Source organism: Carassius carassius, chromosome 3 (assembly GCF_963082965.1).
Source record: "Carassius carassius chromosome 3, fCarCar2.1, whole genome shotgun sequence".
NCBI classification, from domain to species: Eukaryota; Metazoa; Chordata; class Actinopteri; order Cypriniformes; family Cyprinidae; genus Carassius; species Carassius carassius.
In genome coordinates, this window is record NC_081757.1 from 6,074,450 (window position 1) to 6,101,375 (window position 26,926).

Genomic DNA, 26,926 nt, shown 5'->3' on the forward strand with positions numbered 1-26,926 from the left:
AGTATATGAGATAATGTAAAATGCTTAATTTTTTTTTAAATGCAAAAATTCTGACATTGGAAACCATTGTTTTTAAAGGACTGAAGGAAATATTTGGCTAAAATGATGGCAGAATTTATACCAGAAGAACAGCACCAAAGTGCTATCTAACATACCATTTTCAATGCATTATGATTTGAAATCATCTAATTATTATCTATTTATACTATGTTGTCTGTAGTCATATATGCATGAGTGTGTATAATACCAGAGGAAATCTGTAATTGTGTAGACTTGGGCAATTTAGGGAATTCATGGCAGAAACATATTGGTCATAATTATTAATTTGTTGATGAAGGATGTGCATAGATCTGTAACTGATGTCATATCTAAGTACTTTTTCATTCTTATGCTATCACAGGGAACGATGGGAAATATAATTTGGTTGCACAAGTCAGCCTCGTAATAAACCAGCTAAATGAGTCATGTTTTCATGGCACTCTTTATCACTACTCTTTATCAGCTGTACACAGAATGCACACAGACTTAATGGTCAACATTTACATCTACATATTGTGATCAATAACAATCTGCTTCGGCTGTGTTTCTTTAATTGATAAGCATCCTCTTTGGAAAAAAGAAAGACCACATCTTCACAGCGATGTTGATGTGCACTCATTCTAACATGACAGGAACACACCAACAGATATAGCATCAATTAAACGCCTAATGTGCATCTTTCACTCTTCATTCTATTGTATTAGCACTACCACTAAAAGCTAGTGCTAAAAGGTTCATATCTTAAGCAGAAAGTGAAAAAGGGAAAGAAAGAAATACAAAATTGCTGCTTTTTTGTTGTTGACCAAAATGACTCCTGAACTTTTAAGTAGAAACTTGAAGGAAGGCAGTACTATTCACACAGGTCTCCATTCAGTCTGCAAAAAGAAGTGGCTGCTGGGAGGGAAGAGATTAGAATCAGTCTGAGAGGAGGGTGGGCGACACTACAATCCACTGAGCCCATGCACCTTATATTGCTTGTAAGGAGTCTAGGGCAAAGGTTTTAGTAGTCAACAGGAAAAGGGGGTAAGTGAATAAATGCCTATGCGAGTGAGAAAGAGAGCCAGTGTGATAAAGGCTATTGTCTTAACCTTTCTATATTGGGTGTTGCCAGGGTCAGAGAGAATAGGCACTTACAATGGACAGGATGTCATATAAATGGGCAGTTGTTTTTTTTTTTCCTTCTCAGTCTCATGGATATGAACAAGTAAAAAAAATATAAAAATATTTTTTATAAAAAAAATTAAAACACTTTTTTCTTCTCCCCCACGCAGTGAAGAATCACTCTTTCTCTCTCTCTATATCATATTATAATATTTTAGGAAGATTAAAAAAACATACAGAAAAAAATGCAGAATTTAAGTGCAATTCAGTTGGGGTTTTAAATAAAGCATTTTTTGAGATGCACATTAAACACATAAAACATTAATTTATCTTTTAATTATTGAAAATTTACTTAATTTTTTGGTAAACAAAGGGTATTTAATATAAAAAATAAAACATGGAAGAAATGTTGTGATTAAAACTTAAAAAAATACAAATAAAAAAATAAAAGTTCTTTTTTTAGTAGTAGGCTATGTACATTCTGCTGAACAACAGTCTTTAACCGGACTTTTATTTTGACAGGTTGACGTACCTTTACAGCTCTGTGTATGTGATGTGACGCTAGTTTTACTCAAATCAAACGGTCAAATGCTCATGAAGTGACTGTCAGAGCAGTTCTGGAGATGTTGTTCATGTGTTCACGTCCTTATTTAGAGAGACAGCAGACGCTGAATTCATCGCGAGCTTCAAGCGCGCTTCCGTGTGTTTAATGAATGAAGACGCGCTTCTGCTTCATTCATTAACAAAGACACGCAGAACATGCAGGATTCATATTTAAACGGACTATTCCGGCTTAATATTTACAGATATTAGTCCATATCGTGATTTGATGTAAGTGCAATGACCTATTTTTGATGAATTCATTCAAAATTGGGCAAATTCCTTGCCATTCCGCCTTAAATTGTAAATTCAGTTTTTATGACTGGATTCCGCGATTCCCTCCGCGTTTTCTGCATCGCGGAAATCATAGGGCCCTAGTTGTGTATGCCAGCTCTATCTTGCAATGGACACATGCCACAACGTTCTCCCTCAAATCAAAACACTGCTGACTCCTTGCAGTATGCGATTTCAGACGCAGCGCTCGTGTCTCCTTCCGCTTTGTGGGTGACGTAAACGCGTTCAAATCATTGCCAAATAAACTGACTGTGAGATTTAAAATAAATTAAAAGAGACTTCGAGGCAGAGGAATTTGTTTAATCTAGATTAAAATGGCTCATTTGAATTCTGCCGAGGGCATTCAGAATATGTGTGTTACCCAAATAAAATTGAACTGCAAACGCGTCCTGTGTGAAAGCACATCGAGTCTGTGCTGCACCACATACGTAACGCACATGGACTGCATACGCACTGCAGACGGAGTATGTGTAAAACAGGCGTGAGCAGGGCCGTAGCTGGGGTCAGCGGGGACCCGGTGAAGGTTGTACCAGTGGGCCCTGTTTGAAATTGTTTAATTTGTATGTTCGTTTTTTTATTTATTTGTGCTATTTACACAATGTTTAAGTTGTTTTCAAGTTTGTAGGTGTCAAGGTACAGAAACCAAATAATTAAATGTAAAATAGCACTGGATAGTCTTCAATGTAAAAATGAAATATACAATCAAACCTACATTTATTCAGACACCTTCAACATTTTTCACAGTATTACAGTTTTGCTATATATATCAAAAATTATATCTGGTGTCTGAATCATTTTTGGTTCGACTGTTAAAACTACAAAGTAATTCAGTCAAGAGCAGTGAGTGATTTTCATTTTCTTGGATTAACATTACAGCAGCCAGTAGCTAAATTAGGTGCGGTCACTTTAAGAGACGATGAACGCATCCAATATTATACACATCCCATTTTTTCCCTCAACTGTTTACTTTCACTTAAGAAATAACTGGCAGTTTTTTCGAGCATAATTTCCAAGGTGGATATTTTGACATATTTTGTATGTATTTGTCGGCAAAGATCAAAAATAAGCAAATTCGATGTTCAAGTGTTTCGAGACTCCTTTCTCTGCGTGAGCCCTGGACACCAGAAGACCGCGAGTACTGAATTGGGCTCTTTCACATCTTTTTGTTTGTTCAAACTGCGATTTGTATTTGTTCGTTCAGGTGCAGGAGGGACTTCGAGGAGAACTTCGCAGATGAGAGCTCGGTTCAGTGTCGCTGTCCGTGATACGCGGCTCTCTCTCTCTCCGCACCGAACACAGCGCGCGAGTAACCAGCTACTCTGTTCAGCTTTTCCGCGTCTTGTTTTTGGATGCTTTAATGTTTAATACGACAAGCGGTAAGGCTTAAAAACACATTAAAAAGATAAGCTTTCGTGACGATGCGCAGCAGTGGCCCGTCAACTGTCCTGAGCATCTTTTTAGGCTGGCCTCAGCCAGTCGGTTATATAAAATATCAAGGTGAAAGTCATCATAGCTTGCTTAGTATAGACCCAGCTCCCAACCCAACTTTGAGAATAGATTAACGGCGATATTTTTTTTTATCGCCCGATAAGAGTCTCACGTTAATGCAGCACGTTAAAGCCAATAACGACCCACCACTAATATATATATACTATATATATATATATATATATATATATATATACTATATATATATATATATATATATATATATACTATATATATATACTATATATATATATATACTATATATATATATATATATACTATATATATATATATATATACTATATATATATATATATATATATACTATATATATATATATATAAATATATATAAATATAAATATATATATATATAAATATAAATATAAATATATATATATATATAAATATATATATATATATAAATATATATATATATATATATATAAATATATATATATATATATATATATATATATATAAATATATATATATATATATATATAAATATATATATATATATATATAAATATATATATATATATATATATATATATATATAAATATATATATATATATATAAATATATATATATATATAAATATATATATATAAATATATATATATATATATATATATATATAAATATATATATATATATATATATTTATATACAGTACAGACCAAAAGTTTGGACACACCTTCTCATTCAAAGAGTTTTCTTTATTTTCATGACTATGAAAATTGTAGATTCACACTGAAGGCATCAAAACTATGAATTAACACATGTGGAATTATATATTGAATTATATACATAATAAAAAAGTGTGAAACAACTGAAAGTATGTCATATTCTAGGTTCTTCAAAGTAGCCACCTTTTGCTTTGTTTACTGCTTTGCACACTCTTGGCATTCTCTTGATGAGCTTCAAGAGGTAGTCACCTGAAATGGTCTTCCAACAGTCTTGAAGAAGTTACCCCGAGAGATGCTTAGCACTTGTTGGCCCTTTTGCTTTCTGTCTGCGGTCCAGCTCACCCCTAAACCATCTCGATTGGGTTTAGGTCCGGTGACTGTGGAGGCCAGGTCATCTGGCGCAGCACCCCATCACTCTCCTTCTTGGTCAAATAGCCCTTGATGCCTTCAGTGTGACTCTACAATTTTCATAGTCATGAAAATAAAGAAAACTCTTTGAATGAGAAGGTGTGTCCAAACTTTTGGTCTGTACTGTATATATGTAAAGTTTGCGACATCCACCAACCTAAATCCGTGAACTAAACTCAGGACCTTTGGCACTAAAATAAACATATCGGAAATCTTATAAACATAATGAATGGTTAAGTCATGTGAGGTCACGATAGTGTTTGGCGTCTTGTGTTTGCATTGTGCATGTAAAATCCCCAGTGTGTATGGTGAACAACGGCCTGGCCAACAGCAGAAACACTATGTTGCTCGTTTCACGGGTAATTAGATTCATGCAACTGTCCTAGTTCTCATTATAGCTAATTCTCTCTCTCTCTGGCTGCTTGGACCCAAGACTGATGGATTGAGGGTGGGGGTCTGCGGTGTGGTATGTAACTCGTGGCCGGTGCGGGGAAGGTTAGTGTTTAACATATGTGCGTACACGTAAACAAACACTGGCTCCGTTTGACGTCCTGTCAGCACAGACCTCCGTCTTTCTAATCACAGATCATCGATGTCTGCCATATGTTTCCCTTCACCTTTTCAGAATGATGCTAAGCAGTTTTTTGCTACGTGAATGTGGTTTAAACTGGAAGAAAGAAGGCAGGAGACGAAGAAACACGTTTTTAAGCACAATTAGCAGACCGTGGCTACACGATGACCTCTGACACGAAAGGAGAAAAGAGTCATTCAAAGCCGAGAGGGGGCGGTCCCCCGCCTGCCGCTGTGGGTCTGTCTGTCTGACGGTCATGGCCGAGGGTCTGTGGAACATACCCAGACATGGGTCGCTAATTAATGTTGACAAGCCACCACTCCCCCCAGTCAAGGGTCACCTTGCAATCACTGACAAGTGCAGGTAGTGTCTGCCCCTGGAAAGACGACACAAAGATTCCCAGATGACCTCCTTCGACCCTCCCTCTCCTGTTGGGCCACTCCTCCCCCCTCCTCCAGCACTCGCAGTGATTTCTACCCCCATAACCGCCCCCCATCTTCTCCTTCAACAGAGGGCAAAGTGTTTTTGTTCTTTCACCCTGCGTCTTAAACACGCAAAGAAGACTCCATCCCATTCATGCACTCAATGAAAGGAGGAAGTACAAAAAAGGGGGGTTTAAAGAAACACTATAATGCAAAGGTATAAGCGATATATATATATATATATATATATATATATATATATATATATATATATATATATATACACACACACACACACACAGTGGCATGCGAAAGTTTGGGAACCCCTTGCAGAATCTGTGAAAATGTGAATAATTTTAACAAAATAAGAGAGGTCATACTAAATGCATCTTATTTTTTATTTAGTACTGTCCTGAGTAAGATATTGTACATAAAAGATGGTCTCAAACACAAGTATAAAAAAAGATTTAAACATTCACTGATGCTCCAGAAGGAAACACGATGCATTAAGAGCCGGGAGTGAAAACTTTTGAACAGGATGAAGATTTCTTATTTTGTTGAAATATCATTTTTTTCCATTTTGTACTGCCCTTCAGAAACAACAGAATATACTTGCATGTTTCCTGGAACACAAATGAAATAAAATTTAGCTTGATCTTCAAATTCCAAAAGTTTTCACCCCCTGGTGATGCTTAATGCATCGGGTTTCCTTCTGGAGCATCAGTGAATGTTTGAACCTTCTTTAATAGTTGTGTTTGAGTCCCTCAGTTGTCCTCAATGTGAAAAGATGGATTTCAAAATCATACAGTCACTGCTGGAAAGGCTTCAAATATGCAAAAGATGCTGGAAAACTGAAGAAGAATCTGCAGGACCTGGAGGATTTTTCTGAAGAACAGTGCTCAGTTTAACTGTTCAGAACAAACAAGGGACTCATGAACAAACATCACAAAAAACAAAACAAAAAAACAGTCGTAGATCATCCAGGTTACCACACATAGTATTAAGAATCAAGGGTTCCCAAAACTTAGAAGTTTTTTTTTTTTATAATTTCACCTATTTTTTTTGTCTTGTGGACTATATGTAAACATATTTTGTGCAAAATATCTTGCTCAGGACAGTGCTAAATAAAAAAAATAACATGCATTTTTTATGATCTCCCTTATTTTGTGAAAATCATTCACATTTTCACAGATTCTGAAAGGGGTTCCCGAACTTTCGGATACCACTGTGTGTATGTAACTCGTATATATAAATACACACACACACACACACACACACACACACACATATATATATATATATATATCACAGACATTTAAATTGAATAAGAGAGTAGGAGACCTAATGGAAAACAACCAACCAACACAGAATTAATAAAGATTATAATTTGGCACAAAAAAACAAAGCAAGTAAGCACACTTCCAGCAAATCCTAATTAGCCCTGAAGAAAACCAAACACTAAGACCCATTTATTGAAGGCTAAATAATTAATGCATGAGGAAAAACAAACAAACAAATGCGAAGCTCGATCCTGAAACGGACGTTTCCTCAAAGTTTCCTTGCCATCTGTGGTTTATCAGCTGTGACCGGACGCTGATGGATAAATGTGTGTGGGGAACAAAACTGTAAAGCCTCCTTTTGTGGACACCCTGAAATGTAAACAGTAATCATAAATAAAGTAAAAACAATGTTTTTATACTCTTCAGTCATTTCAATTAGCTTTCTATAAAACTATAGTCTAAACGGTTGTGTGTGTGTGTGTGTGTGTGTGTTGCTTGTGACGGGAAGATCTCAAACAGTAGCTGCTGTCATGACCCTTCGCCTGACGGAGAGAATGTGACAGAGGAGTAACCCATAGAGAGCAGGGGGTCGGATGATGAGCTAATGATGGAAGAATGGAGTGTGTGAGAGTGTATACGTGAGAAGGGCTGCGGGAGGTTTTTGAGGGGGAGCTCTGCGTCCCGTCACACTCCGTGGGGCAAAGGTGATGACAAATGCGCCATTTAAAACTCACTCAGTCAACCGAGCGACTCAGCCTGGGAAAGCCATTCTCACACACACACACACACACACACACAGTTATAGAAACCCTCCCCTCAGTCTGTAGGCTCCATAAAGTCTGTATGAAGTCCGACTGTCTAAATCCCCCAGTATCAGTATCCTGACTACATTATGAGCCCCGCTTTAAGCCCACGGCTCAGTCGGGGAACTGTAGAGCACTCGGACTGTAAGTCCATCACCTGGTGCCACCATTTTAAAGTTTCCTAAACTAAAATTACCAAATCACTTGAGACACATAACCCTCACACCTTCTCATTTGAACAGTTCTCTCAGTAGGAGTCCAAAATCTGAACACAAACCCAGTCAACCTGCTCTAGTCACTATTTGTGAACAGCAGAATATGAAGCTACAAAATATATGATCAAAACTGAATGTTCAACTCATCCTGGGACGTTCATGCTATGGACATGGATTGTGACTAAAATCATGTGGCTTGATCATATGATTGTTCTCTAATGGAAGACAAAACAGGTAAAAAAAAGGGATATATATTATATTTTTATAATGATTATTACTACAAAATAAAATAAACAAAATAAATATTACTATTGTAATTTTTCACTGTAAAATAATTTTAAAAAAGTTTACAACTGTAAAAATACAATAATATTTACGGCTGTCGTATTTTTCTTCATTTTGAAATATTAAACCCCAAGAACATCACAGCATCATGGTGTTGAGTTTGGCAATATTAGGTTGAAGATTAAGAACCACCTTTTCTTAGTGTGAAGAATATTTAAATAATCTGAGAACCTTTTTTCCCCCCACTATAAAGAACTTTTTGTGCATTAGAAAAAGGTTTCATGGATTTTAAAGGTACATCATGGAACCCTCGAAACCTTTATTTTCAAGAGTGTATGATGATTCTGGTAGAAAATTGCTATATTGTTGTAAAGGTTAAAGTCCTGCTCAACTATCAGTTTGTGAAATTACGATGAATCTACAATATACATGGAATGTCAGTGCACTTAAATTACGGGATTGGATGTCTCGAATTCAATATTTTCTAGCAGTTATCAAACGTACGCAATAATCTGGAAGTGCTATAGAGAAGCGATCATTTCTCTCTCTGGTTCTGTGAGGTCTTATTCCACACACTATCAATCACTCTATGCTCAGATAAGGGCTGAGGGAGACAGATATTATGAACGGCTCAGGATTACTCTCACTGCATTTAAGAACAGTGGAAGAGGATAAGTGTCTTTGTGCATGTGTACGAGAGAGCATCGGAGCAAGTGCCTGTGGACGGAGGGGGATTTTCACATTATCGTACAGAACTGGACGTGGGCTGAGGGCGCCGGGCCAACACAAACGAGAGAAGAGGCTGGCGCTTGCACCACCAGCCCGTTTGAGCCACAGAGAAATATTTACTCAACACAGCCAAACTCTCACAGCATCCAGACGAGCGCTGAATACACTCGAGCAAAACCGTTCAAGATCAGGATGATTGCTATTTAGCTATTTTGTCTACTTTTGAAAACTTGGTATTGCTGTACTTCTACCAATGCTGGCTTCATTAGATCAATAAAGATGCAGTATTTTTGACAATTTTGTAAGTCATATTAATTCTCTATAAAAGTATTAAAAAAAGAAAAAAAAAATATATATTATATAATAATATAAAAAGTATTATTTTTTAAAGAAATATAGTTATAAAAATATAAAAAAATAATATTTATTTGAATATAACTTGAATATAACTTGTCATGTCATCAATTACTTATACACACATACATTTATATATATATATAAATAAAATTGTATGTATACAATTTTGTAAGTCATATTAATTGTCTATAAAAGTATATAAAAATTATATATTATATAATTATATAAAAAAAAATTTTTTTTTTAAGAAATATAGTTATAAAAAAAATATATATATTTATTTGAATATAACTACATTTATATATATATATATATATAATATTTAAATAAAATATAAAATATATATATTGTGAAAATGTTACATACAAATAGATAAACAAATAGTTTATGTAAATTATTTATTGACAATTTTTATTGTAACCTCATTAATGTAAGTCATATGAATTCCTTTTGAACCACACATGTAAGTGAAATATATATATATATATATATATATATATATATATATATATATATATATACCATTATGACTTTCAATTAACCAAGCAAAGATTTTAAACGAATGATGCTGAATCAACCTTTTTTTGGCCCAATTTCACTCAAATTTTCATAGGTAAGGATATAAATCGAAAAAGCCTTTTTTTTACTCTACAAAAATCAGTCGTAGCTTGGCATCTTTCAGGCAAATATTTATTGTGCCCACGAAAACATGCTTGAAATGTTCTTCTGATGTTTAAAGGGATTGAATCTCACAAGAGCGTATAAGAGTATGTCTTAACCCCCGGGGAGTGGCGCTGGTCTTACGCCCAGATTGACTAGCAGAAGGACTCACCCCATCTGAACTGCATCACATGACCAGACAGGTCAGGCCTTCGGGGAGATTACTGCTTTAAAAAGCCAGACAGACACCCCACCCTTCTCCTTAATACCCAAACCTCGACCCCTCACACGGCTTTCACTCAGCGTGCTGCATCTGAAGGCATCCATCAACCCTTCAAACTCGAAAAACATCCAAGAACACCAGCCGCTTGTTGAATGCTGGTATTGAAATGGCTTCAAATTAAATTCTACCTAAAAATGGAAATGTTTCGAGTTTCTTAGGTTTTAATTTACATACTCGAGTGACCATTATCTAAACATAAGGGTCTAAGTCGATCAAAGCCAGTGCATATGTCAACTGTTGAGTCTTTTTATCTCAGTTCATAGTTTCTTGTCCTTTAATTTCAAAGGGTTTTATGGTGTTGTGTGAGTTTGTTTGTGGAAGTGGCTCTCTGAGGTCAGGCCAGGGTCTGATCTCGTGGAACAGACAAAAGCACCAGGATGTTCCCGAACAAAAGGCCACTTCCTGAAAGATGTCTGGGTTCTCTGTCGCTATGCAAACAGTAGATGGTTTAAAAAAATATATAATTATAGCATTAGATAATTTATCATTACATCTGTATTTGGTCCTTAGTTCGCTATAATAACTTTATTTAATCTTTTACATAGTTTTAGATATAAGATATACACTATAGTGCAAAAGTTTGAGGGCAGTAAATTACCATTTATTTTATTATATTTTATTGATTGATTGATTGAAGTAAAAAAGTAATGGCTGTTAAAAACTCAGCTTTGCTATAAAAGGACTAAATTACATTTTAAGATATATTAAAATAGAAATTAGTTATTTTAAATTGTAATAATATTTGACAGTAGTCCTGTTTTTATTATATTTTGTTCAAAGAACTGCAACCTCGATGTTTTCTTTCAAAAACATTTGATAAATCTTATCGTTCCCAAACATTTAAACAGTAGTGTACATCAACCTTTCCTGAAACATGTATCTTCAAAAGTTTTTTTTCTCCTCTTTTTGCAGTTTTTAAGGCTTTAATAGCTTAAGGCTGCTAACTTTCTCAACACGTCAGCCCGTACTGAAGACAGGTGCTTTTAACACTGGTACATGTCTAACAGATCATCATCACATGGAATATGACTATAATAAAATAATCTAAAAGTATTATACTTTATATTGTATTTTCAGTAAAAAAAGACTAAATGTAAATAAAAATTAAATCTATATAGATTAATATAAAAATACTAAAATAAAATGACATAAAATGACTCATTCTTAAAATTAATAAATTTAAATTAAAAGAGCAGAAAATATAAATATGAAAGTTAATTCAATAAATATAAATAACGCTAAAGCAACACTGATTTGCTAATAAAACTATAACAGGTTTGGAATGAAACGAAAGTTAAGCTAATGACTTTTTATTTTTCGGTTTAAGGTGAACTATTCATTAAAAATTAATGCTAAATTACTTCGTAAGTGATATTACTTCTCACTCGGTTCATGTAACACTACAATATCATTTTTATTTTTTATTACTTTTCGACTATATACACAATGCTAAATTACTAAATAAGTGACATTACTAGTATAAAAATAAATGTATTTGTATTAAATAAACAAGAGGAACATATATTGAAAACAATTAGCTGCACATCTGATTTTTGCGTACAGACTGAACTACAATATATAAAATCCTCTTTTTTTAATATCTCAGTGAGATAAGATCCTGGTGTGAAGAAGTATTTGATTCCCGGAGCGTGTCTGTGCATGATGTGTTCCCATCAATACAGCCACCGCCATGTCTATCTGCATCAGCAATTTCTGATTTCTTTATGCATTTCTCCTCTTTTTCTGACACCCGTCCTCTCGCAGTCTCCCTTTCCAGCCCTTCCTCTGTCACCGTGTGTCTCTGTGTCTCAAAGTATGCCATTACTGTCTCCCATCTGTCCATCAAGATAGCTTTATGGATATCTTTCTTTTCTTTTAAGACCACTTTCTCTCCGTTTTCACTCTCGGGAATGAGTCAGTAGCACTTGAGGCGAACGGCCGGTCTGCCCTCACAATATTCACCGAACTGGTGACTTATGTTACACATTCGATGGTGTGACAATATGGTAATACAAATTAGCCGGCTTCTCAAATTTCTTGGCCAGATGAGACACATGCCACACCAGGGCCACCCAAATGGTTTTATAGAAAGACTTAGCGCTGCCGGTCACACTGACCACCTCACGACCATCTGTGTGTGTGTGTGTGTATGTGTGTGTATGTGTTGAGTTATCAGTATCCACCCACCAGGCCCCTCCTCCCCGTTTCCCACAAGACCCCACGCTGTCACAACAGACATTTAGCAGCTTTCACGCTAAAGGGCCACGGGGGGCTTGCTTCCTTCCTTCTCCACTTCCTCCCTCTGTTTTCTGCTTCCCCACTGTCTGTTTCACTATATTTTGCAGGTTTGCCCTCTACAACGCCCTCTTTAACTTCATTTCACAGCTAATTATAGACAAAAAACAAGACAGCGCAAGAGGCGAATCTCACAACGGCTCTTAAGAGGGAAAAAACAGACAGGAAAACAGAGTCTAAGGGGCAAGACATAAAAATAGAAAATGCCAGGAAGCATTAAAGATGTTGTGCGGGATAATTATAGTTCAGGGCCATTCTATCTTTTTAGTTGGACACTAGGAAAACAGGAAGTAGGGCAGAGGTGCAGCTAAATGGGCTGCCCAATAGAGCGCGAGGGGAGCGATTCCCACAGCAGCGCTAGAAAAACACGCAGGTTCGAAGAGGATCAGAGCATCCGAGGAAATTCAAACACACGGGGATGGAGTATGGGAATGACGCGGAGGTGCTTTCTCAGGCCGCTTGTTTACTAATGCGCTGTGGCACAGAAACAACATCAAAAGAGCTTTAGAAAGTTCATATGGATTCAAAATGTCATATTTACAGTACTTTAACTTTTAACTTTCTGAGCATGTTGTTTCTTGGTATTTGTTAATTAAAGAAATTCCATAATTACCTTTATACAGCAAGGATGCATTCACTATATTTCAAATAAGTGCTGTACTTTTGAACTTTCTATTTATCAAATAATCTTGAAAAAAAAAATGCATTATTAAAATATTAAGCATTACAATTGTTTTCAAAATTGATATGTTTCTTGAGGAGCAAATCAGCATATTAGAATGATTTCTAAAAGGATCATGTGACACTGGAGACTGGAGGAATGATGCTGAAAATTCAGTGCTGCATCACTGGAATAAATTGGATAAAAAAAAAATTAAATAGAGGAAGATTATTTTAAATTGTAATAATATTATACAAATTTAATACAAATAAACTTAATGTATAAATGCATAAGAGACTTCTTTTAGACAACGTTTCTCATATACGAAACCTTTCCTGCTGATTTAACTTTGTTAAAATGCATGGAAAGGAAATAAATTATGCAAAAATCAGTAGTGAATAATAATATCAGACCATGATAACTGAATCAAATACCCATGGAAAATATCGAGTTCTATCCCGCATAATAGCCCACTGAGAAACAGTTATGTTACAGAAGTTGACATATCTAGTCTAAAGTCATTGTGAACTCAAACCTGGAAAAAGACTAAATCACTAATGCAAATTCTCTTAGTCTGGTAATTGGTAAACTATTTGACATTGTCAAACACTGATAAAAAAACAGAATGATGATGATTTCGAAAATAACTTACCATGGTGCGCCATATATTCGGAAGCCTTTGACGGTGACGTCAGAGTCCTGCAGGTAAACACAGTTTGTCAGGAGAGACTGAACATTGTCAAAGTCCTCGGGTTTCAACTTGGACACGGAGGGAAAGCGATAGTAATCCTGCTTGACCAGCTCCGACATGAAATCCTTATCGAAGGTCAGCTCATGATTCCCCGCGATCACCACTTTAAACTCATATGGAAGGCTGCCTGCAACATCACAGAAAAGCATACATGTTAAAACAGTACATTAACCCTAGATATTCATATTCAACAAATAATGGCAACTAAAGCACTGGTTTAGAAGAACTGTGACAAAATAGAAGTTGACATTTTTACAATAATAGTGCAACCTAACCATGCGCCTACAAAGAAATCTCATTGGTCCAAAATCACATACCCCATAACTGCATGCTAAACATCACACATCTTCTGGTTGGACATTGTTTCACACTAGTTTGCATTCACCACTGACAGACATATTTCTTGTCAATGGAACTCACGTCTGGTCACATCTGAATTTAATCACAAAAAAATGTTCTGTTGAAGTTCATGGTTTTTGCGATCCTGAGGAAAAGAAAGAGAATGAAAAACAGGACTCCGCAAGTAGAAACAGGCCATTAAAAGAAAACCTCTTTCTTCCCCTCTCTATTCAGGCTACTGTCTATGGCTGGATATTGACTACAAGAACCTAAAGCTAAAACATATCAGAAAGGCTTTTAAATCAAGGATAAAAGGTACTGTCCGTGTCTTACAAGCCACTATGGCCTTTCTTTTTCCTTCTACAGAAAGTCTGATAAAACTCAACATACTCCAGACATTTATTAAAGTCATGTTTCCACCTCGTTTTCTCTTTTCTCTTCCTCACTTTATCCTCCATCGTCACAGCAAAGCTCTTTTGTGCTGGTACATCAGGAATATGCAACAGGGGAAGTTGTTCTTCACAGAACTCAAACAAAAAGAGCGACCCTCTCTTTCTATATGACAGGAAAACACACAGTCCGTCGCTCAGGGGATTGCATAACACATATGGAACACTTCAAATGCGGAGTGAGTTTGAGAACAAAACAACTCACAATATTTCACCAACCAAAAACAGATTAAACGAGGTGCTTTTCAAAACAAAATGGGACTAAAAATGAAAAAAGCAAAAGACATAAAGTCAAAATCCAGTTTGATCAGAAGCTCTATGAAATATGTCTGAAGGTGCTGTTCGCAGCCCATTTTTTGTTCTCTTTCATGAAAGAGAACGATGTGAAATAGCCACTTTAATAAAGGTTTTTCACAATTTGAATTGGAAGTGTGTATTTTTAGGAAAAAAATAAAAACCTTTTAAATCTGGAACTGTAAAGGCATCAGAAAGGAGCAAAACGCTTGACCAAAAGTATAAAGAAAATAAAAAGATAACCCGATTTAAAAGTAAACACTTTCCTAGCAGTTTAATTTACTTTCTTGCTCCTTCCATGCGCTCGGCACTATATAGACTGGGATATATCATAAATCCCAGTCTAATCTAATAACAGGAGCCCATCTCTCATCTCCGCGGTCCGCAGTCAGCCGAACGCCATCACGGATCCATTTACATGGAGCTTTCCCGTCGCACAAAACCGAATCACAATCCCCCAGCGGACGAGCTTCATGCCAGCCTCTCCATGGCGGAAAAAGGCCTAGAATGCAATTACCTCCCCACCGACTGCATCTTCTGCATCCCCGCAGGGATTTTGACAACATTTTATTGCCATCAAAATGTATTTTTCGAAGAGGACTGTGGATATAAACTCTGTTTATTACTTGGAAGAAGCTAAGGAGGAATACATAGGAAGGTATGTAGCGTATGGGAAAGCGCTTACAGTCAAAGGAATCTGGGTTCAGCCTGTGTTTGAATCTGATTTACATCAGAGGACCGGCGCGGGGCACAGTTTGGCAATGGCTGCGCGTAATGAATGTAAATCAAATTAGTGAAAATAAACTACACACCGTAAACATCTGAAACTGAAGGATGACTGGTAGGGAACATGTGTATTTTGTTGAAAACAGAGCGGTGCAATCACATTTGTCAAGTTTTTCGAACCGCTGCGCAAAAAAAAAAAAAAACATGTGGGATTTGATGAATAGAATTAAAAACAAAGAGCAAATGGCACCAGAAAAAAGCCCAACAGCATAAATCACCAAACGTTCAATCATGAATTAAAGCAATAGTTCGCCAAAAATGACAACTCATTATTTACTCTTCATTATATTTTTCCAAACTAGCACGACGTCTTTTCTTCTATTACGTTAAGACAAAAGATTCATTTTTTAAAGAGTATCCTTTAAGAATAAAAACTATTTTCGTGTAATGAAAGGAAATGAGAACTGGGGGTGTCAAGCTTAAAAAAAAGGTCAAAAAGCATCATAAAAATGGTCCAAATCGTTACAATCTTCTTTGTGAATGAAACTTTCATTTGAAGTCAGATATTTCCAATGAATCAGTTTATTTGGTTCATGAATCCACAAAACAATGTATGATGGGTAAAAATTTAGAAGAGATATTTTGATTTTAATTTAGTGTCTTATTAAACCACAAATTATGCTATTTTGCAACTTATTGCTAACATTACTTGTTCATGAATCTGACTGATTTGACTCTCTAGTTCTCACTGACTCAATGATCAGGTCTCCACAAGATTTTTAGCAAATAAGATTTTTAGCAAATAAGAACTCAAATTATGGCAAGTTTCCTGAATCATATGGACTAATTTAAGACTAATTAAAGTTTTATAATTATTTTGTGTCATTTGAGAAGCCTATTGTAAAGAGCAGGATATTCTTTAAAAATAAACCTTTCCTGTTTAATACAAGAACAAAAAAAGAAGTCATACAGGTTTGCAATGACATGAGAATGAGTGAATAATAACAGGATTCTCATTTTAAGGCAAGCTATACCTATATCTCAACATTGACTGTTTAAAAAACGTGCAAACACTTTCTTTTTCCACCCTCACAACATTGCAAAACAAAGGCACAAAGCTGATCTATTGGACATTGGATCTATTGGCTGTCCTGCATTGATCAAAGAAATAACCAGTGAACTCAGACAAACGAAGTCGAGACCTAAAAAAGCTCCTTATTTACGGATCACAGATCCATGTTTGCATCCGTGAATCCCACATGGAGGAGTACAGGTCAGATCTCACGGGCAAGATATCGAGCAGAACTGAACTTACGCAAAGAAACCTCATTCCCACCAAACGATTCCTGAGAATCGATCCCACTTATCAACAAAAACCATGATCAATGACAACGATTAGCAGCTGGGCTTTCTGTGCCAGAAAAACAAACAAAAGTGAGCTACGCTTCACGAAAATGCATAGTGAATGAGGCAAATTCATAAAAAAAAAAGAGAGGGAGAGGAATGAGAAAACCGGCAGTATTTAGACGGCCTAAAATAAACAACACCACTTGGAAGTTTAATTTATAGAGGCGTTTCATTTTTATTTTTTTTCTCCTGTATAATTTAGCCCCTACTGCTAACGAACAAAGAAGTGACCTTGGAAAGAGACGCAAGCATTTATGTTGTGGAACTCTCCGGAATGCTTTGGCTCAGACAATGAAAACACAAAGATTCTTTTTCCCGACGATCCACTTCAGGCTCATCTGAGCAACATTCTTATAGAGTTTGTCAAAAGGCTTATATAAACTGCTCCATCATCGCGCCATGTTCGAGGGAATGATTTGTTTTAAACTGACTAAACTCTCCTCTTCAAACATGGCTTTTGACAGAAGACAGCTTTCAGCCATCATGAGGTTATCTATCAGCGCCCAGCTGTGTGTTTACAACAAAAAGCGATGATGTGGAAAATAATTTCATCGTCAGGTTTCCTTTGAGACGTGAATAATAAGAAAGTCGGTGCATTCTCTGACCACCAGGCACTTCAAAAGCTGCTGGGTGTCACATGCCAGATACAAAAAAAAAAGTGGCGTCAAGTACATTGATAGATAGAGGGATGGAAAGATTGCCGACAACTCTCTCCGTTTCTTCTCTTCTGATGCACTATTTCAGCCGCGTGTGACACATGAGTATGCATGGATAGAATGACAGCGCGAAGGACAAACTAAGAGCCTGTGACATCAAAAATCAGGCTCCTGCAAATACAAATACAAGTGTCTTAGAAACTACTTTAAAATTGCAACTTGCCAAGATTCAAGTCACTTGTTATTTAAATGACTAACTTATAGTAAAAAGTAGTCATCGATTCTAAACTGAACATATTGGAGAAACAATTTGAAAGAGCAGCAATTGTTTTGTAGGCCCAAAAATTAGGATCTAAATACATATGAAATACTAAACGTGACCCTGGAGCACAAAAAGTTGATAAAAATGTTTTAAGTCGCTGGGGAACATTTGTTGCAATAGCCAAAAAAAATAAATAAATAAATAAAATTTGTATGGGTCAAAATTATAGATTTTTCTTTTATGGCAAAAATCTTTAGGATATTAAGTAAAGATCATGTTCCATGAAGATACATTTCCTACCATAAATATAATCAAAACGTAATTTTTGATTAGCAATATGCTTTGCTAAGAATTCATTTGGACAACTTTAAAGTTGATCTTCTCAGTATTTATAATTTTTGCACCCTCAGACTCAGATTTGACATTGACAACATTTGAACTACTGTCATGCTACTAAAGAAATTAGTAGAAGCTAATTTTGGTGCAGTACTTTTATATTGAGGATATTTATAAGGACAATACTTTGTAGAAAGTTCTCATGAAAATGGAGCAATAACAGTTTTGTGGATCCAAAAAACAAATACATAAACTAACAAAACCTATAAACACTGCATTGAAAATAATGACAAACTACTTTGCTAGAAAGTAAACAAAGAAAATGTACAAAGACATTCATCATTTAGCAAAAAAACTATATACAGTATATGATATGAATCAGTGAATCTAATTTCTGAATGAACCTATTCACTCATTAACTGTTCACACACCAAGTTGCAACCATATTGACTTTTAACTAACTTTGTATCAAGATTTTCTTTAAATCATTGCTCAATAAAAGAGAAAACTGACAGTTTATGCTATGGAGGACAACCATTTCTGGTCACTGAATGGTCTGACACATTTCAGAAAGAAATTACGTGCAGTATTGAGTTTGCATAGTTGGAAATGTCTGTGTTCATGTTCTTGCGAAAGTAATCGCAATACATCAAAATGACAAAAAAAAGTTTCGCAATGCTTGCTAAATTGCTACTTGACTGAAAAACTAGCATCTAAAAGCGTTATTTTGAAACCAGCTGTACTAGTGTTAAAATATTTTTAAAAAAAAAAGTGACATTTTGCAATTTTAGTAGTTTTTTTTTTTACTTATATTTAGTCCTTCTCTAACACCCGAACATTGCTTGTGGCGCACAGCTCATGTAGAGAGGCCACATGGATACACATACAAACAGTATGACATCACAATGGATTCGCTGGTCTGAAGGTCAGCGCTGTGAGTGGCTTCACGGGTCAGTGTGATCTCTTTATGTCTGCGTCAGGTGCATGCCAGCATCCCAAACCCTCGGCACCAACAGAGCTCTGGATGTCGGCAAGCGTTTGATTTAAATCACGTGTTTTAATCTACACCTCAACTAAAGCACAGGATCACATAGGAATTGAGATGCAGGAATTACTACATACTTGGGATGTGTCTTTTTTAAACGATTCGTTCATTTGTAATGAATCTTTAATGTGACTCGCGAAGAACGAGTCATCTCGGGGAGTGATTCGTTCAGTCGTGCATGGGAACATGCAAACAAGACTCCGAGGTCCGAGTCAGTAAAATGATCCGAACTTCCCATCACTACTACATACATGAACAAAACAAAACCGAAACCTTCTAAACTACATTTCTAAAAACAGAATTATTAAAGAAAACAACTAAAACATCACTAAGAATGTTTTTTTTTGACGAACCATGGCAACACCACAGTGTGCAGTACTTTGAAGTAATACCACAGTATTTTGAAAAGAATGGTAAAAAGAGTGGTTATATAATTTTTTGCTTAATTTCTTTCAGTCATGGTCCGTAAACAAAATACCACATGAAAGAAATGTATAAACAAAATATATTGTAAACCAAATACAATATAAAAGCTTAATTTAAACTCAAATAACCCACAGTTCAAATCCCAAGAAATGTATGACTTTCTAACTGAAATGAAAACACATGAATTTCCTAGAATACAATAAGATTTGGAATGCATTACGAAAGCCAAGACTTATGCAAATTACAAACTCCATGTATGCTAACACACACATAACAGATTGTGTGTGTATATGTGTGTTCTGCTCAAACTAATGAAAGCACGTCACGCATCAAGGGCTTCCAAACAGATATATTAACAAGAGTTATGGAAGTCAGGACTGATGTTTCAATCTCAAATCTATCAATCTCACAGTGTGTCACAGTAACAACATCCGTGACGGCCACGTGCTGCAAGCTGGCTACGATCTGGGGCTCTTTGTCGACAACAAATCATACTTTTTTGTCTGGAAATGTACTTTTTCAATAGCTATTCTGACAGCTGGTTATCTAATATACTGCTAATCAGCAGACAACTGCCTATAAAATAGCAATTTATGCTAAGGATTTCTAAAACCCAACATTTAATACCAATTTGTGTAAAACGTTAACAAAATCTTGAATCTTTCCTCTAGGTAGAATAAGTAAACAAAGCTGAAAATTCTGATCCTGACAATTTTCAGCTTTTTCTTCATCTGTATTCTACATATTTTTCTCAGAGGATTGTTCCTACACATTAAACCATGTTGAATTTAACCCTACATAAATAAGCATAATTAGTTGCTAATGAAGTTCCATTGCTCTCCTATGAATCAGTAATTAGAACGTCTTGTAGAAAATACTAAATAATTCTTACACCATGTCTACACCAGATAAAAAGATCAAAAAAGATCTCAATGATTATAAAAAGCAGAGTATACTATACTAATATATTTTTCATATTCATTTAATTTGCTCATTTAAACAACTTATTACTGTTAAATCAAAGCCACATTTAGATGCTGTTCTCTTGCCTACTCCTTTAAATTAAAATTTTTGGTTTCTGATCGCATGTATATAGAGTTTTGTAAATTTGACATTTTTGTGTAAAATACTGCATTTCATTCCATAACAACATAGTAAAAGTTCATTTTGACATTACCGATTTTTAGTTGCTAAAATTAAATATACTATTATTTTCAATGGATTTTTCTTCATTTTACGGTCGCTGAAGTGTGGCTTATTGGCAACACTGGAGACTTCTACTGTAGACAGCATTACAGAGTAAAAATTACATAAAAACAAATATAAAAATCAAAGGATTCTGGATTATAAATATGTATCAATCAATCAGTATGAGCTACAGTGGCACAGATACACTACCATTCAAAAGTTCAGAGTTGTTTAAGTTTTACAAAAATGTTTTTTAATTACACTCACCGTTGCCGAATTTATTAGATCAGAAATACAGTAAAAACAGCACTAATGATTACAAATTATGACCATTTTTATTTTTTTTATATATTTTTTTAAATATAATTTATTCCTGTGATACAAAGCTGAAGTTTCAGCAATGTTACTCCAGTCTTCAGTGTCACATAATCTAATATGCTGATTTGCTGCACACACACACACAAAAATATTTTATTATCATCAATGTTGAAAAAAGTTTTTTTTTTTTTGGGATCAATAGAAAATCCATTCGAAAAGAACAGCATATATTTGAAATCTTTACTTTAGCATTTAATGTGCCCTTGCTGAACAAAATAATTGATCCTTGAAAAAAAAAAAAAAAAAATTCTCACTGACCACAAACTTTTGAATGGCACTGTACAATGACTAGATAAGCACATTTTGTTTTAGAAGAGAAACACGTCAATACATCCAAATCCAAAGTTTAAAGGTAAAGGAAAACCAGCATTTAAAAAAAAATCTCACAAAATGACTAGGAGTACCCAGAATTCCTCACTGAACAGAAAAAAAGATTCAGTAATGATACGGACAGCCCACTGAACACGGATGCCGTAAGGAGAAACTAAACCTGTCAACACCACTTCACACGTCGCTAAACCCTGCGTGTGTGTGAGGGTCAGCTGAGATGCAAGGGGTTAAGTGGTGGTTAATCGCAGCTCTTTACCTAACCAGTCGTTAAACTTCTTGACCTCCGAGGGCAGGCCCAGCTCGGTGAAGTCCCCCGTGTGCAGCAGAACATCTCCGTAAGGCATCTGGATGCCATCTGTCCGAGAGTGTGTGTCCGACACACACACAAAACGCGTGTGGCCACTCGGCTTGGGACTGTCGTACGAGGTGGGGTCCACCCTGAGAGGGAGAGAGAGACAGATGGAGGGAGAGAAAGAGAAGGAGAAAATCAGCAGAAATAACTGTACACAACTGCTGCATGAGCTCACTGACGTGCTTAAAAGCAGTCTGTCATTGCTATGCTCCTCACATGACAGAACAAACCAAACAAAAAGAAGTATCACCATAGTGGCTGGATTTATTAAATGATAGTATTGGAATTGAACCATATTTCTTATCATATACTAGCATTAAAGTCTGGGATTGGAAAGATTTTGTCATGTTTTTGAAGGAAGTCTTTAATGGTCACCTAGGCTGCATGTACTGTACATTAAAACAGTAAATATTATGAAATATTATTAAAATTAAAAAATTGCCGATTTCTATTTTAAATTTATGATATCCTTCAGAAATCATTCTAATTTGATTGATTTGCTGCTCGAGAAACATTTCTTATCATCAATGTTGAAAACAGCATATTTTTGGGAAATATTTTTTCCTTCAGGATTATTTAATGAACAGAGTTCAGAAGAAGATCATTTCTTAAACATATGAAATGTCCTTATTGTCACTTGTGATCAATTGTATGCCAAAAAAACAAACAAAAAAAAACTTACCGACCCCAAATTTTGGACTAATAGATTATACATTATAGCCTAAATACTCTTATATTAATTATCAATATCTAAATAAATATAAAGACCAAGCATAAATTCTATTCGTATAATCTCGAATACAAGTATTACAAATTTTGTTTATGTCCATAAGTATGTAGGTAGGCAGACAAATAGAACAATGAAGAAATGGATAGATGGATATTTTGGAATTGGAATACAAAAAAAAAAAAAAGCCTGTTGTTGCAGAAACATATTCTCATTTGCATTCACAGCTTTTGTGAAAAAGTGAAAACTAGAGCAGAATCTTTTGTTGCAGAAGCTCGGAAAATGGAAGCAGCCTTCAGAAATTCTCACATTTGATGTCTATTTAAGAGAATCACTCTCTTCTTGTCTGAACATCCTTTTATTTATTTTCCCAAAGATAGTTTGGGGGGAGGACGCAGGTGGAAAAAATTCTCCTCTATAACTCAAAAGGAATGAAAAAAGGATCTTGGCTGTAATTGAAGTCAGAAACGTGCAATAAGCCTCACCCCCCCCCCCCCCCCCAACTATTATTTCATTACTAAAAGGGTTGTCAGTCGACAAAAAGCCTCGGCTCTCTAATTAACACTTACATCTCCTGTCCGACTAAAAATATAAAGGACCTTAGGAAGGGAGGTGGGCCGCTGGGCACAACACACACTCTCTCTCTATCTCTCACTCACACACACACACACACACACACACACAATTCCATTAAGGAAAACAAGTATGTTAAGCAGTTGTACATAAAAAGAGAATAGATTCATATGAAAGAAAAGAAAATAGCGCAGGATGGCAAATAGCGATTCGACAAAAAAGAAGACTGATAGAAAAAGAAATATACAGAAACATATATAAAGGAAGAACAAACACAATAAAGTAAAATGAAAGAATGAATAAAACGAAGAAAAGAAAAAGCCGCCCATTTTCCATCGTCACTGGCTAGTGCATCGGTCTGAATTGTGATTACATTTATATGACCGAGTCATATCTGAAATGGACCACCTGCACAGAAAATCATGACACTTTAAAAAGGAGAGAGAGAGAGAGAGAGAGAGAGAGAGAGAGAGAGAGACAGGCAGACGGAAAATAATATTTGTTATTGATCACAATGCAGTAAATAAAAGCAGGCCCACACACACACAAACACACACACACACACACACAAGTATTGATTAAATGTGGTGTGTTGTGGTCAGGCCAGCCACGGATATATAAAAGACTCGACAGATCTAGTTATGGAAGCGGCTGGCGTGCTGAACTCTGTGGCCTACACACACACACACACACACAGACACACACGGTCATATGAATCTATTAGAGTCAACAAGGTTTTTCCACATGGAAACAGAGCTGCATGTCTATCAGTTCACAATCACCTGAACATGCGACTCAAGGATTTGTTTCACAAGCAAACCAACATTTTAATGCCAACATGAAATAAAAATGGACATTTGCTTTCTTAAGACTCTTCTTATGAATTGTGAATGATCAGCTGAGGCACATAAAAAAAAAGGCTTTTACATGAAAATCAACCCAGTGAGCATCAAACAAAGTATTCCTGACCCTTAAAAACCGGCTGATTCATTGATTTTTAAATATATATCCACTTTAATAAAACCGATTTATTTCCATAAAGCACATTGTACCTGACAAAACATTTCCTCAAGGTGCTTAGCTTTCTAAAAGAAAACCGAAATCACCACAGACACAAATATAGCCATGACCGGATGGAGCCTTTTGAATATTTGCTCATTGTTTTAAATATTCATTCAGTCTTTTAAATATTCATTAGGCGGGAGGAGAATAGAAAGGATTATTTGGACCAGGGGCTTATGAAGCCACTGAAATTGCATTAGAGCAAAACTGGAATGTGAGTGTGTGTGTGTGTGTGTGTGTGTGAGAGAGAGAGAGATTGAGAGTTTGTGAAACTGAAAAAGGAAAGATATATATTAGGAAACTGAGGGAATAAAGACACCATCGTTCGAATCCACAGTAAAAGTAAGGTAAAAACAACACTTAGATATGAGAAGCACACACTTCCTCATGCCAGGAAAAGACCTTTATAAAACACACAGGTTTAGACTCTGGATGCACCGTGGCTCTTTTATTAGATACATGTGTCATATTGCACAGGAAAGCGTTTTGATTTCTGTTCAAAGATACTCGATTTGACAGCGCTCACTTGATTCTTTAACCTTCAGGAACAACAAACGATTGAACTGTATCAAAGCTTCAAAAACAGCCACAGACAGTTCATCTACTTCAGAGAGCCGAACACACGCATGCTATTTGTGGATCTCTCTTCCATTGTAAGAAATAACCTAAAATTTGTAAATAGCACTACAAAAGTAAGGTAGGAAACAATTAGCTGGTTTCTATTTTGACTTTTTTCCTTTTATAGCACAGTTAACATAACGCCCTCAGTCCTCATGGGAAGAAATAGTGACAAGTGATTAACTATATCCGATAAAAGGTACATCTGGCATACAAATCATAGTTTTTGTGTCAATCAAGTCACAATCAGAGCTAAAAATGAGTGACATTTTGTTGATTGCTTGGTTTCTATTTCTGTATGCCATGCTGGGTAGCTCCGCCCCGAAAATCCTGCTCTGATTGGCTGTTTCGCATCGAGCAAATTTTCCAGATTATTTCTAACAGTCTAAAGGGACTGTTATCAGAGCAAAATAAGTTTAAGCTTCTTTTTTTCAATCAGTACTTACTTAGCCAGATTTACATAGTGACCCCACCCACTCTTCATAATTGACAGAGGAAATGTAAGTCAATGTGCTTTACAGCAAGCACAGAGACACCTGCTGTCCAATGAGAAGAAAATAATAATTACGTTAGACCCTCCGTCCCCCACCCCATCACTCATTATGACATAATGATTGTCCGGTCAATAGGCGGTTAATTTAGAGCCTGATCTGGTCTATGGGTTTAAAGTCAGTGTTCCAGCTGCTAATTAACATCAGATGCCCATTATCTGGGTTCTTATGTAGTCAGAAACATTCGTTTTTCTAATATTATTCTTTGCTAATGTAATTGAAATCATTATCAAATAACAAAACTGACAAAAATCCAGACAAACAATTAATTGTAGATCAATATATCTGGTAAATGAGATGGTATTTTGGCAGTGGTTTGCAGAGGTTGCAATCTATCAACTACGTCTATGCATGGATAAATCACCTGTTTTCTATTTTTGTGTAATTGTGTTTTTGCATTTATCTGAAACAAAATAAATAAATAAATAAAAATGATCCTGAAATTAAAAACAATAACCCGTTTTACAAATAAAAAAAGTCCTGAAATCAGGTTGCTGCATTAATATTAAAATAACACAAATAATAACAACATCACCAATGTGATGTTTACATAGATAGTTTTATATAGAGATGATAAAAATGTAATATTAATGTTCATTTTTAAACAAGAATTATACTAACTGGAATAGTTCTTATTGATTTAACCTCACAAGTATAACAACATCACAAATATGATTTTCAAATCTTAAAAAAAAAAAAATACTACTAAAAAGTATATTTTACAGCAATTAAAAAAGGCGTGTAATGTCTTCATAGAAGGATAAATCAGAGCTCTGCACCGACTACAAGGAAATATTTCGCATTTCTCTCCCGCCATGGAAATATTCCTTCTTAAATGTAGGAATTTGGTGATAGAGTGACCGAGAGTGAGAGACTGAACCCTCTATGTACAGTATGAATATTTCAGAGGGCCGTGTTTTGTAGATGTGGGGCACAGGGATGTGAAAAGAGTGCCCTGCAGTCAAGCCTTTGATGATGATAGCACCGCCACTGCACTGATCTGCAGCAGGAAATTGACTTTTCAGCCTTATCTGCCTCACTCAGGGCCACGTGTGTGTGTGTGTGTGTAAGACAAGCAGGGGCAGGAAGCTCCATGAACCAGGGCCAAAGAATAAAAATTATAATGATAATCATCAAGAGTAGCCAAATATTTACTGGCTTTTCCACTCACGCGGCTAGGATTGTACTGCTATTGGTGAAGAAACATCAAGCCGTACGTGCAGTCCACCACCTTCCCTCATACATAGCAATGAAATCCATCTCAGACAGAGAG

At 35.7% G+C, this 26,926-nt stretch overlaps 1 protein-coding gene across 1 annotated transcript in view; it reads right to left on the reverse strand.

The window, feature by feature from the left end:
• The window catches only part of LOC132117343 (metallophosphoesterase MPPED2), a 56,818-nt gene that overhangs the window by 20,141 nt on the left and 9,751 nt on the right, over positions 1–26,926 (reverse strand). The window contains exons 3-4 of the mRNA XM_059526583.1: positions 22,027–22,208; positions 13,836–14,061 (exon numbers count right to left, since the gene is read on the reverse strand). Coding sequence (XP_059382566.1) covers positions 13,836–14,061; positions 22,027–22,208 — 408 coding nt within the window. The remainder of the gene's footprint in view (positions 1–13,835; positions 14,062–22,026; positions 22,209–26,926) is intronic.